Genomic DNA, 15,130 nt, shown 5'->3' with positions numbered 1-15,130 from the left:
AGGAATCGTTTTCTTACTTAGGGTTTAATTTGGATAAATTTGATATTTTAAAAAAATAATAAAGATAAAATTGGAAATAAAAAAATATTATTAAATGATCCATTGATCTTCCCATATAAGTTCAAAATAAAACTTTTTTAGAGAAGTCCAAATTTTAGATTTTTCTTAAATAGTTGATTTTTTTTGTTAACAAGTATTTGTTTACTTTTATCAAACACTTTTAGTTTTTTATAAAAGAACTTTTTGACCTTTAAATAGAACTTTTAAACAAAAAAAAAAAAAAACAAAAAAACTCTGCCAAATAGAGGCTTAATATGGTTTAATACGTAAGTATAAAATTTTATAACTTCATCTTTTTACCCCATGTAGAAAATTTACTTTGTTTATAGAGAAGGTTAATAAAGTCTTAACACGTTTTAATATTTTAAGCTATTTTATTTAGAAGTATCATTTGGAAAATAATCCTCTTTTATAGTTTTTTTTCCAAAACAATCTCTTTTTTTTTTTTTTAACAATAAATGCTACTAAATTAATCGTTGGTTAAAAAAAAAAAATTACTGTTGCAAAAGAGCACTTTTGTTTCTTTTTTTTTTTTGTTATTTTATTTTATTTTGTCTCTTAAACTCTTTTACTTAGTTATTAAAAACTAATTTTTAGAGGTATTTCGTTCGAAGTACTCATATTTAATTTATATTTATACCATAAATGCTTGTTTTTATATGCTTAACTTAAAAAAAAAAAAATTTAATGTTTTAGTTCATTTTATTGTATAATCTTATTTGTTTATTTATGATTCTTAATAATATTAAGCATTTGTTCATGCTCTAGTTTTATAGTTTTAATTTTTTTGGACCTGAGTTATATAGTTTTTGATATTGTGTAATCTTATAATCTCCTCATAAAAGCTATATTTTTTTGGACATGAAATAAGCTATTTAGTTAAAGATTTTTTTTTTTTTTTTTTTTTTGGTGGTTGGGAAAAGGGTTACTATATATGATTTTCATTTTGCCCTCGCTATCCTGAAATCTTTGCTCTACCACTGTCAAGTCCATTTGATAGTTTTACCATCTCTTCCTTGTTCAACCCTTAAAATACTTCAATGACTAAAATTTAACAACACACTTATGATTCTCTAAATTTCCATTGGATTTATTTTGCCTAATTAGTATGTCATTAAATTTTTCTTTAATCACTAATTGAATTTTAATTTTAGCCGTTGTTATGCTTTAAGGGTTAATGAAAGAAGATTTAATGTCAAAACTAGGAGATCAACCTTATGTGAGAAACTGATGTGAAACTGACTGTTACATATATATATATATTTATAGACCATTCTCTAGGCGACGGAGCTTAAGATATATTGCCAGACCACATCCTAAATCATGCAGTAGGTTATGTAAAATCAAAATCAACATCCTGTAACATATTGTCTAATCTATACATCTAACTTTGATACAGTAAGACTGCAATGAGGACCTTATGGTAAAGAACCTATGTGGTAAGTCGTGTCTTTCATGTTGATTGCCAAGAAAATCAAATTATCAATCAAATTTTTAAAAAATCCAATTAATTTTTTATAATAAATTTCAGTGTATTCCACGCAAATTTGATGGGATTGTTACTTCCCATTTTAGGTTTTATTAAAAAAAGTAACAAAATATATTTAAATGATGTGGCATTATTTAGATTATGTGATTTGCCACCTAGATTATCCTTACCATAAGATCCTTATTGTGTCTTTATTATATCAAAACTAATATACAGTTTTATTCTCTAAGGTGGTGAAGCCTAGGATATGCTGCTTCACCACGCATCCTATAACATGTTGTAGGACATATAATATTATAATAAATATCTTGTAACATGTTACAGGATGCTGTGCTGAGCATCATTCCATGGTTTCCATCACACAATAGAATATTTTCCCATATATATAAATATATATATAATATGAAAAATTTCTCTTGGAGGACATAGCCCATTGACCGCCTTAATGTCCTACACATGTTGCTGGACACAGAATGAGACATTGAAATGCCCAAAATATTTTTAACTCCATCCTACTATGTATATAATTTTGCTAAAAAATAAGCCAAACCCCTACCATAATTTGAGCACCTCACATCAAGCAGCATGTTGCTTGATGTGAGCGATGTGAAAGGACAGCCCCCGAGAACCTTTTCGGACATTCGAGAGTGTTTTGCCTAAGGAAACCCCGCTAAATGGTATCGAAAGTTCATTGAAAGCTCCTTGTAAATTAGATATAACCCAACAATATAGATGAGATATCACAAATGTTTTTAATAAAAATCTCATAAAATCGTCGATCAAAGGTATTTTAAGAGCCATATATATTTGTTTAATCCACCAAAGTAATCTAAGAAGTACAAATGAATAAATGAAAAATATCAAAATGCTTAATATAATGTATACATCAGAATTAGTAAAAGAAAGAATATTTATTATCATTAAAGTTAAGAAAAAGAATAATACATTCACAGCGAAATAACATATGAACAATGAAGATGCTTGACGTGATGTATGTATTTTGTAAGCTAAAGCCTAGGGGAACAATGTAAAATTACAGAACTATGAAATGAGCATAGTGAGTGAACAAGTAAAATAATAAAAAAAATAAATGTTATTATTAAAACTCACTTCTCTCAAGACTTCACTTTCACTTTTTGAAAATTCTCTTGTTTTGACAAATAGTTTTCACAAAATTCATAATTATCCCTAAAGCATAGCAATTTTTTAAACCATTAAATAAGAAATTTAAAATCCAATATTATCCATCATCTCATAAATAATTAATATATTTATGAATTGTAAATATCAGTAAAGAAATATATATATAAGAATCAAAAAAATTTATTGTATTTGTAATATACCAATGATATCCTTATGTACCATATCTATTACCATAACTACAACTAGCATCCAAGGGGGGAGGGAAAAACTATTAATGTGATCTTTGACATCTCAAAGATGTCGCAAACTGGGATCTCTCATCCAACTTCAAGAATCACGTGATCAAGCAATGGATGATCAAATAAGTGCTCGTAGTAATAATTCAAGTGCATAATAATTCAACTCATAACCCAAAATATTTATAAAATTTATCAAATAATACTCGTAATTATCATATCAAAATGTTCTCACAAATACCAACATAAAAATATATACATACGTACATACATACATACATATATATATATATATATATATATATATATATATATATATATATATATAAGCCATAAATGGAATTTTATTTAAGCCAAACCATTCCTTATAATACGCCAGAATATGATAATTCAATTAATTATTTCACAGCATATAATAAAGCATATGATTTAAATAATTCTAGAAATAATAATAATAATAATAAGATAATTTACATATCATATAAAATCAAACACACAATTCTTAAAACCATTTCAAAAATCAAGTTCACTCACAGAAATATAGTTCATTCTTGATCCACAGTTAAATCGCCTCCACTTCCCATCTCGATGCCTAAAATATTTCCAAAATTGCACAATTAGGCACCATAATTTGATACAATAAAATTATGGATACATACGCAAGGCTAAAATCATTCTCACACTCTTGTAATCCCATTTTCTCGTGTTGAAAACCCAATTTCTCTAAAGTTTTGAAAAACCCTAAAAATTAGGGTTTTTCAATTTAGGGTCTAATTAATGAAATTGAAACACCTAACAAGTCCTATTAAACTCCAATTACACTTTTACAACTTGAATTTGGTCCTAGGTCATTCGATTACAGTCCAATTTGATCGGATAATTACCTAATTTATCTAGTTTGACCAAAAAATTTAACCAAGAAAACCACGCAAACAGTGTTGAAAAATGGAAAATAATACATCTTTGGAAAACATATGAAACAAGGATTACAATGGTGAACTCACCTTGTTGGAACTACATCATTGGTTGTCGATACCAAAAAGTGGTTGTGAAGCTTGTATCTTCCAAACCGAAGAGATAAATGGACACCAGATATGGGTTTAAGAGGATCAAAATAGGTGGAGTATGGTGGGCAATGGGCCCTGGGTTGACTGAAATATGGCCAAATTGAAAATTAGCCAAAACTTAACCATCGGTGTTGGCGATTGCAAGTGCATCACTGGTTGGAATGGCCTGAATTTTTTATCATCAATGGATCAGAGGGTGCATAATTCTCTTGGCCACTGTGTAGTACAAGTCTGGTGGGAAGGAGGTCTTTTTAGGGTGAGAAGAAAGATATGGTCGTCGGACTTCAAATGGCCAACACCGATGCATCGATGGTCTAATCGCCATGAATTTTTGTGGAGTTGTTCGAAATTCTGTGGGCTTTCTTCTGGCTAGAGATGGATCAATCAAAGCAAACTATTGTGGAGGATGGTGGTCCAAGGGATTTCCATTAAGGGTTAGGTTTCATTCAAATTTTTGGATTTTTAAGGGGTATTTTAGTAATTTTAATCTTATGGGAAAGTTTCCAAATATGAGAATCCCTAGTCACTAATTTCTAGGCCTTATATAGATTTTAGGTCCACTATAGGAAAAAATGCATAAGTTTGAATATTATAAAAATTATGTTGTGTGAGAAATTTTACAGAACCATTACTTTGGATTCGCAACTCAGAATCACTTGTGCTGCTAGTCGACAAATTTATATCAATGAGCTCTATGCAAATATACAAAAGTTATAACCAAAAGCCGTCTCTTAAGAAAAGTTAAACTTGGACTTACTTAAAAAGTCTAATTGGATCAAACCTGGTCAACTTTAGTTAAACTATTTAAAATTTTCAAATTCTGGGTATTTTCTCAAGACGGATTGTTACAACCTATCTCCTTTATGAAAATTTGGTCCTTGAAATGTCAAACCTTATCATTGGAATGATAAAGGATGCTAATTTAGAATGGTTTTCTCATTCGTAATCCAACATAGCTCCCACTTCCTAAGAACATTAGTCCTAGAGCTCTTACTCGATTCAACCCACTTGTGTTGGAGAACACTACTACCACAAAGTAAAACCACTAAGTACTCACTTTCCAACTCTAAAAGGATAGCATCTTTAAACTTTATGAAAAATAGTCAAATTCTTAAATACCACAACTACAATACTGGATCTCAAGATGCGAAATAATCCTTAACAAAGTGATTGACAACAATCCACGAAAATCACAACTGAAATAAGAGATCTCTTTTAAACTTCTAAAAATAAAATCACCTAAAAATCTATCTTCCAGTGATCAATTCCAAGGTCACCTCATAACCATCAATATCACTCTTACAAAGTCATAATTGTACCATTCATAACTAACTCTGATAATCTATCCATTACCTAAAAGAAAGTTTGCAACTTAAGTCTAATTCCTCAAACCAAGTACCAATGATCAAAAGTTAAATTGAGATCATTCTTCTTGCCGTTCCTCTAAACTTCTCATACTTCCAAATGTAAGATCCATAGTCTTCATTAATTCTTAGTCCTCTAATCCTTAAACAATATAGTTTTATTACAGTCACGGAATAAAATTTCAACACTTGTTTTAATAAAATATCTCGAATCTCTTATGAAACCTAATATAATCATCAAAATTATCAACCCACAAGTGGTAAAAGATACTAACCATTACAAAAATAAAATACAAAAGATAACAAACATCCAAAAGATCAAGTCCATGCTCTTTCATAAACCCAAAATATCAATATTGAGAAAATCACACCTCCTTCTATTCCAAGAAGACTCGGAGAATTAATTCCTCAATAATGAAAAGTCTAAATCTTAATTCCAATATCACAATATAATACTAAGAGACTAAATGCTAAATCCTCAAATTATTGAAAAGTATTCATCTTAACTTTTGTAATCTTTCTATATCCTCCAAATCAACATTACCCTTAAAGATGAAAATCTACCAAAGAGTATCAACTATTTAATCTAGTTTACGGTACATCCCTTACAAAATAAACTTTTCATAGTAAAAACATAAATCAAACTAAGTGTGGTTTTCCTCACTAAAGATAAATGACGATTCTTAAGCATCCATCTAGACCATAAAGAGTATTCTATAGGTGTAAAAATCTTGCCACATCATCCAAATGATCTAGATGACATGTTGGGTCTTGACGAACACTCTGCCTTTACCTATCTGTTGTCTTTCCTGATCTCTGCTTCTAGCTATAGCTATAAAATATATATGATGCTATTCAATGCTAATAGAACCTCCTATAGCCTTGCTTGCTTGTACCCTATTTCTTAGAATCAATAATCCACTACTAGCTCAAAAAACTTTAATATCATTATACCTCGACTGACGACAATCTCTTTTGAAGTGGCCCAACTATCCACTAGAGAAACAATCCTTCCACTAACCCCATAGTGATGTCTATCACAAGAATTATAGGAAACATAAACATCACATCTAGATTATAGTTTAAATTTCATATCCAAGGAAACATGAAAACTATGAATGCTGAGCTTGCATATACACATCCCATGTCTCTAAGCAATTGCTTCATTTGTGTATTTTTTTCACAATATTTTCTTAAATGGTAAGGTTCGAAACAAAACACATGGTCCTTCTTGTAGTGGATCCTTATTAGCTGCTCCTCGTATATAAACAACACCATGTAACTAGACGAGTTTTGCTTTGAACACCATGAAGATCCAATTTATACTTGTGAAGCATAGTTCATGAAAACGTATTTGCATTTGAAAAAGATTTTTAGTAAAATTATTTCTAACGGTGGCAACTCAAAAGGTCATCGGCCCCTCATCTGTAAAGTCTGAACTGGATAAAGATCTTCAAGTGTCAAGATAAGGGGGTGGGTACTAAATACATAATAGCATGTTGAAAATGCATGCATAAATCATGGAGGAAGAGTTCTACGCCCTTCGTAGAGCAATGCCTTAGGTTGACTTGTTTGCAAGAGCATAACTTTCTTACAAAGAAATCTATTAAAACTTATTTGGTAGCAACTATTGCATCTTCAAAATAACATCGAAGCCTTGACGTAAAAGAGTTAAATTTGACCATTAATCATGATTATAAATATGTAACTATATTTGGAGTTGCATGAGCATCTTGCTGTGTCATGGTAAAACTTTGCCTCAATCTGATGATTGTCTCCTTTGACCAGTACCGCTGCCTTTACATGTCAATTATACCCTATTACTTGAAGAAGTACCATCCATTTGTCCTACTTACGTACTCTGCCTCTTATATCACTGGCTTGTTGATGAGAAAAACTAAACCTAGGAGCTCGAGCACTATACAATACTAAAAGAAGACACATTCTCTTGAAATGACTAATCTATCCATAATAGTAGTATCCATTACCAGTCTAATAAATCAAAAAATGAAATCTACCACAAAAGCTATATGGAACATGATAATTTTGTTTAAATTGTCCATTGCTGGCTATTAAGCTGTTAAAAATGATGAAAACCACTAATGCAATCCATTAACTACAGGCTAGTACCATTTGAGAATGTAGCTCTATAAACTCCATGACTTTAACACCAATACTACCTTCTCTAATATTGAAACTACTAGATAACTCAAAATTTTAAAAACCACTTTTGGAATAATCTCTGACTTGAAATGCCTAAGAAAGTACAACTAATAGGTCAATACCTAGCACTACCCATGAATTTCACCTTCGATAGTCTTCGTTAAAACCTTAGTTAAACAATTTGTGGGATCCACTCTCTATACAATTTAATCAACCCTCCCATCTTACTCATGCTGAATCCTAAGTCCACCACGTCCACAACTAAGAGGCATCTTATCAATATGAAAGACAAAAAGAACTCAAACATCACATATAAACTAATTAATACAACTGTGATAAATTTTATGTTTGAAAAGAAAAAAAAAATCAAATATTGGAAAACAAAAAGATATTGCAACTCGAATATTGTAACTTCGTCAAATATTTATCAAGATTAAAGGCAATATTAAGAAAGTTAAAATAATATCAAAGGAAGATAAGGATGCAACTCAAGTGTCACATCACCACCAACTTAACATCAAGAATGAGAATGATGTCAAGAATATAAAACAATTATCAGAAAGAAAAGGTTGAACACATTGGTGTGAGTCTATAAGATCAAGAAATCTATTGCTCTAATACTAAGTTGATAAGACCACTCCTGTGAAAGAATGAGGGCAAGGTTAATCAAAATAAAACAAGGTATAAAGGATTGAAATTGATTTGGAGTGAAGGTGTATCTCAGCTTTGATGTAATAAGCTGCTGAAAAATTTGCAACAAGGCCGGTTTTAGTGTTCTCTTGGTTTCAAATGGAAACTAAGGTATATTTCTCCAAAATTCAATATATTCATTCATGGAACTGTAATACATATTTATAACATACAAAATAGGTGTGAAAGCACACCATGACCGGTTTTAAGGACCAATACAAACAAGTCCTTCATGGTGAAGCAAAACAACATGTGTAAAGTAACTTTGTCACATGCATCATGGTTGGTTGACAAGTGTTGCTGCCTCATTAGTTGCTTCATGGTGAAGCAGTCCTCATGCATGATGACACATGTCCTTCCATGCATTGGTTGAGAGAAAGGCCGAATGGTGAAGCTCCATGTCACCAAGTAGCTTCCTTGTTACCATCCTTGTCACCAAGGTGCTTTCCATGTCATCTAGATGCTTGGTTTTTCTTAAACTTTAATTTGGCTAGTATACTTTAAACAACATATTTTAGTGTCTTTGTGCACTAACTTATCTAGCCTAGATTACACAATTTGCTAGAATTAAAATATAAACCAAATATGAAACAAAATAGGTTAATGATTTCGGCCAAGGCATTTCAGCTTTACCTTGCCTTGGTCTCGGTTTTGCATGTTTCATGGCTAACACTTGCCATGATTCTCTAATACTCCTCCTTGGCAATGTTAGTTATGATGTGAAGAAGACTCCTAAGCATTTGAAGTCTTTCTTTTGGCAATGGTTTTGTAAGAATGTCGGCCAGCTGGTCTTGTGTTGAACAATGCATCAAACTAATTTCTTTGTTTCTTTCAGCCTCACGGATGCTATGGTACTTCACAGGGATATGCTTGGTTTTTCTGTATTGTACAGGATTTTTGGTGGCTATGGCTGAAGTATTGTCACAGTACATGGTGGTTGCATTTGTTTGCTTGCAACCTAAGTCATCAAGCAATTTCCTTAGCCAAATTGCTTGGTTTGATGCAGCCACTGCCGAGATGTATTCAGCTTCTACTGTTGATTGTGCCGTGGTTCCTTGCTTGTGTGAACTCCATGAAAATGGACCTGAATCAAACATAAACAAGTATCCAGAGGTGCTCTTCATGTCTTCCAAGCTACCTGCCCAATCACTATCACATTTACATACCGTAGGACTCTTTTTGCAGCTTGGTAATGGTTTTGAGATGGTGCATTCATAAACCTTGATAGCACACTTACGGCATACATAATATCAGGTCTTGAAGCACACAAATAAACCAAGCTTCCAATTAAGCTTCTATAAACCGAAGCATTCACTTTCTCACTTCCATCCTCACGTTCGAACTTGGCATTTTGTATCATTGGTGTATCAACAATCTTTGCATTTTCTAGTTGGAACTTATCAAGCAAATTCAAAGCATATTGTTCTTAAGATAAAATTATACCTTTACTTGTTTGCTTGTCTCCAATCCTAGAAAGCAATTCATCAAACCAAGGTCGGATATCTCACTTTGTCTTTGAATTCTTGAATGCCTTCGGTATTGCAACCTGTTATGAGTAAATCATCTACATAAAGAGAGATTACCATTGCATCTTCATGTGTGTTAGCTTTGATGTAGAGGGTAGGCTCATTATCACTTCTAGAAAAGCCTTCATGAGTGAGGTAGTCATCAATTCTTGCATACCAAGCTCTTGGAGCTTGTTTGAGCCCGTATAAAGCTTTATGAAGCTTGTACACTTTTTCCTCCTCTCCTTCTATGATGAATCCTTTAGGTTGCTCAACATATACTTCTTCTTCTAATATACCATTTAGAAAAGCTGATTTTACATCCAAATGGTATATTTTCCAAGATTTGTTGGCTGCATATGCAAGTAGAAGCCAAATGGTTTCATATCTTGCCACCGGTGCAAAAGTCTCCATATAGTCTACACCATATTGTTGAACGTAGCCTTTAACAACCAGCCTTGCTTTGTGTTTGTTCAAGGTGCCTTTAGGGTTTAGTTTGGTTCTAAAAACCCATTTAACACCTATCACATGTCCTTTCTTTAGTCTCGGCACCAAACTCCAAGTTTTGTTCTTGTCAATCATGTGAAGCTCCTCCTTCATTGCAGCTTGCCATTCTTTGTGTTGTGAAGCATCACTATATGTTGTAGGATCAGGTGTTTCCATCCTTGCACTTGCATAAAGTTCTTCAATTGATTTTGTGCCTCTCTTGCCCACATAATCTTCATTGGCCGGGTCATCATCATCTTCATCATTATTTTCAACATCAAAATCACTTTGATCGGTGGAAGGAGTTCTTGATTGAATATAAGTGTTTGCTTCCACTTTATGCTCCTTCCAACTCCAATATGAGTTCTCATCTATTATTACATCTCGAGAGACAACAACCTGCATCTTAGATACATCAAAGATTCTATAGCCTTTTGAAACCAAGCTATAGCCTACAAGAACACCAATACTTGCTTTCTTATCAAGTTTGGTTCTTTTGGAGTCATGGACATGCATGTAACAAATACTTCCAAAGACTTTTAAGTGAGCAATTGAAGGTTTAAAGCCATACCATAATTCATGTGGTGTTGTGGATGCAATTGCCTTACTTGGAAGTCGGTTTAGGAGGTATACACTTGTATTAGCTGCTTCGGCCCAAAATTTCTTTGACAAGCACTTCTCAAACAGCAAGCATCTTGACATCTCCATGATTGTTCTATTCTTCCTTTCACTCACTCCATTTTGTTGTGGTGTCTATGGAGTGGTGAGTTGATGTATGATGCCATTTGTCTTGCAAATATCTTGGAAAGTTTTGGATATGTACTCTCCACCATTGTCGGTTCTAATTACCTTGATGGTTGTTTGTGCTTGATTTTCAACAAGTGTTTTGAACTCTTCAAATGTGGCTGCAGCTTTTGACTTTTGTTTAAGGAAGTAGATCCAGCACTTCCTTGAATAATCATCAATAAAGATGATAAAATACTTCCTCCCAGCATGTGTTACTTCATTCATATTTCCACACAAATTCGAATGCACCAATTGTAATTTTTCCTTTGCCTTGCCGATTGTAGTCAAAGGAAATGGTTATCTTTTGATTTTGCTAAATTGACATGTTTGGCAAACAGCATCATCTCCAAGGATTTGTGGTAAGTTCTCAACAATTTGTTGAGTATGCATCTGCTTCATGGTGGCACAGTTGTAGTGGTCGAACGTTCTATGCCATAGCTTTGATTCTTCATGGATTTTGGTATTCATAGCCATTTGATTTTGTTGATTAAAATCAATTACAAGGCTATTATCTTTCATATGGACAAGTTAGACAATTTTTTCATCCTTAAATATTTCACAACATTTATCTAAGAACTTCAAAGTATATCCTTTTTTCATAAGTTGAGGAACACTAAGTAAATTTTCAGACAGATTTGGTACAAATAAAACATTAGTAATTGAATTGTACCTTTTGGAGTTTTAATGACCAAATCTCCTTTTCCTTGTGCCTCCATGATTTGTCCATTTGCTGCCCTGATTTTTGTTGCAATTCTAGGGTTTCACTTGACAAACAAGTCCCGGTTGTTGCACATGTGATTTGTGTACCCGCTGTCTAAGATCCATGAGTCTTTAATTGAGCTTGCAAGGTTGCAAGTTGCTGTGAAGGTATATGCATGCTCACCATTTGCCTCTTCGGGTTCATGAGCATGTCTAGCTTCTTGCCTTTAGTTCCTTTGCCTGCAAACTCTTTCCATGTGACCAAATTGCCTGCAAATTATGCATTGAGTATTCGGTCTCCACCAACATATCTTAGCCGTGTGTCCTTGCTTTTTGCAAATTATGCAAGGACCATATGTCGTCTTGTTCTCTCTTTGGTTTGTTGTTTCCTTGCCTCTATTTTGCCTTTGGAAAGGACTTTGTTGCTGGATTGATTTACCTTTGTTATTTGTTTCAAGGGCTGCTTCACCCGAGCTTGATTCACCTTATAGCTGAAGACTCCTCCTTTGTTCCGTGGCTTGCAAGGCATTGATCAATTCAGCAACTGTGAGTTGTGTAAGGTCTCTTGTCTCCTCCAAAGTTGAGATCTTTGCTTCATACTTCTCTGGAAAGCATATAAGGATCTTTTCAACAATCCTTTGATCTGGTAAAAACTCACCATGCAACCGGATTTGGTTGACAATCTTCATAAGTTTGTTGGAAAACTCCTTCACGGTTTCATGCTCCAACATCTTCATATTTTTGAATTCTCATCTAAGGTTGAGCAGCTACATCTTTCTTGATCTTGTACTTCCTTGGAATTCCTCTTGAAGCTTTTCCTATGCTTGTCTAGGATTTGTACAGGTCATAATTCTAGTGAAGATGTCATCGGTCACAGCAGCTTGTATTGCTGTGAGAGTTTTGTAAGGTCTTGCATTTTCTTCACTATGAAGTTTGATTTGATTTATAGTAGCACCTGCTCTCAATGGTTTTACCTCATAATCAACTTCAACAAGCTCCCAAAGATCATAAGCTTGAAGATAAGATCTCATTTTGATTGCCCAAACAGGATAGTTGTTGCCATCAAACATGGGAGGTGAAGCTGTTGAAAAATGTGAGGAAGCCATTTAAACCGGTTGGTGTTTTGTGAGTTTTGAATCGGTTTTTGTTGAGGGATTGATGAAAGAAGGCTCTGATACAAATTTGAAAGAATGAGGGCAAGGTTAATCAAAACAAAACAAGGTATGAAGGATTGAAATTAATTTAGAGTGAAGGTGTATCTCGGCTTTGATGTTATAAGCTGCTGAAAAATTTGTAACAAGGCCGGTTTTAGTGTTCTCTTGGTTTCAAATGGAAACTAAGGTATATTTCTCCAAAATTCAATATATTCATTCATGGAACTGTAATACATATTTATAGCATACAAAATAGGTGTGAAAGCACATCGTGACCGGTTTTAAGGACCAATACAAACAAGTCCTTCATGGTGAAGCAAAACAACATGTGTAAAGTAACTTTTTCACATGCATCATGGTTGGTTGACAAGTGTTGCTGCCTCATTAGTTGCTTCATAGTGAAGTAGTCCTCATGCATGATGACACATGTCCTTCCATGCATTGGTTGAGAGAAAGGCCGAATGGTGAAGCTCCATGTCACCAAGTAGCTTCCTTGTCATCATCCTTGTCATCAAGGCGCCTTCCATGTCATCTAGATGCTTGGTTTTTCTTAAACCCTAATTTGGCTAGTATACTTTAAACAACATATTTTGGTGTCTTTGTGCACCAACTTATCTAGCCTAGAATACACAGTTTGCTAGAATTAAAATACAAACCAAATATGAAATAAACTAAGTTAATGATTTCGGCCAAGGCATTTCAGCTTTTACCTTGCCTTGGTCTCAGTTTTGCATGTTTCATGGCTAACACTTGCCATGATTCTCTAACATCCTGTGGCTCTTTCGAACACCAAAGAGGGTCCCATCTAGGAAAATTTTCCTGTTTTGACAAATGGTTTTTACAAAACCCATAATTATCCTTTAAACATAGCAATTTCTTACACCATTAAATAAGGAAATTAACACTCAATAATATCTATCACCTCATTAAATAATTAATATTTTTACGAATCATAATTTATAAATATTGGTAATAAAAAATATATAAAATCATATAAGCCTATATTGTATTTTAATGTACTAATAATATCCTTTTGTTCTACATCCATTATCATAACCTATCACACAACCACAACAATCATCTTAGTGTATTATCGTTTACCCGAGGAGGGAGAAACTGATAATACGATCCTCGACGTTGCAAAGGTGTTGCAGACTGGGACCTCCCATTCAACCTCAATAATCACGTGTTTAAATAAGGGATAGTCAAATAAGCACGCATAATTATAATCCAATAAATCCATGTCTATAATAAAGTATGGTACACAATGATACACAATTCAATATCAAACTTATAACCCAAAATATTTATAAAATTTATCAAATAGTACCCATAATTATCATATCAAAATGTTCTCACAAATACCAACATAAATAATAATAATAATAATATAATTTATATACCATATAAAATCAAAGACATAATCCTTAAAACCATTTCAGACAATAAAGTTCACTCATAAAAATTTTGTTCACTCCTGATCTGTAGTCGAATTGTCTTCAATCCCTATCTCGGGTGCCTAAAATATTTCCAAAATTACACAATTAGGCATCAAAATTTGATAAAATCAAATTATGGGTATATATGCAAGGCCAACCTTGTTCTTACAACTTCATAATCTCGATTCCCTGGTGTCGAAAAATCTAATTTCCCAAAATTTTCCAAAAACCCTAACTCTAGAAATTAGGTTTTTCAATTTAGGGTCTAATTAATGAAATTGAAACTCCCAACAAGTCCTATTAAACTCCTATTACACCTTTACAACATTAATTTGGTTTTAGATTGTCCGGTTACAGTCTAATTTCATCTAATAATTATCTAATTTATCTAATTTAACCAAGAAATTAGAAAACTACCTAAATGGTGTTGAATAATTGCAAATAATATATTACAAGAAAGCCTATGAGATAAGGATTAGAACGATGAACTCGCCATTGCATAACTTGCATCCTCCAAACTAGATAGAATCTGGACAAAAGGACACTTGATATGGATTCAGGAGGGTCAAACTAGTTGAGGTAAGATGTGCAATGGGTTTGGGATGGTTGCAAATTGCCCAGACTAGAGTTTGGTTGAAGCTACACCACCGGCAACGATGATTGCTAGCACATTGCTAGTCGGAATAGCCTAAATTTTTGGTCATTGATAGGTCGAAGTGTGGGCAATTCTCCTAGCAACATATGCAGTATAAATCCAGTGGGAAAAATGTCTTCTTCTTCTTTTTTGGCAAGAAGAAAAACATGGTTGTTCTATTTCAAACAGCCACCACATTTGCATTGAATTTTGTG

At 33.1% G+C, this 15,130-nt stretch overlaps 1 protein-coding gene across 1 annotated transcript; it reads right to left on the bottom strand.

The window, feature by feature from the left end:
* Positions 1–12,173: 12,173 nt before the first annotated feature.
* LOC132800216 (uncharacterized) lies at positions 12,174–12,794 on the bottom strand. The gene is made up of 2 exons (XM_060813399.1): positions 12,663–12,794; positions 12,174–12,419 (listed from the first exon to the last, which is right to left on the bottom strand). Exons 1-2 carry the CDS (start codon positions 12,792–12,794, stop codon positions 12,174–12,176), a joined length of 378 nt encoding a protein of 125 aa, XP_060669382.1.
* Positions 12,795–15,130: the final 2,336 nt, after the last annotated feature.

The sequence above is a fragment of the Ziziphus jujuba genome, chromosome 1, assembly GCF_031755915.1.
Source record: "Ziziphus jujuba cultivar Dongzao chromosome 1, ASM3175591v1".
In the NCBI taxonomy this organism is placed as follows: domain Eukaryota; kingdom Viridiplantae; phylum Streptophyta; class Magnoliopsida; order Rosales; family Rhamnaceae; genus Ziziphus; species Ziziphus jujuba.
This window is presented reverse-complemented; position numbering and strand designations above follow the sequence as displayed.

Bases quoted from the DNA above. Each gene is read 5' to 3' on its own strand.
- LOC132800216 (XM_060813399.1), bottom strand. From the start codon at position 12,794: ATGGCTTCCTCACATTTTTCAACAGCTTCACCTCCCATGTTTGATGGC. The intron at 12,420-12,662 runs GTAAAACCATTG...AAAAATATGAAG, and splicing joins TTGTTGAAGTTGATTATGAG to ATGTTGGAGCATGAAACCGT.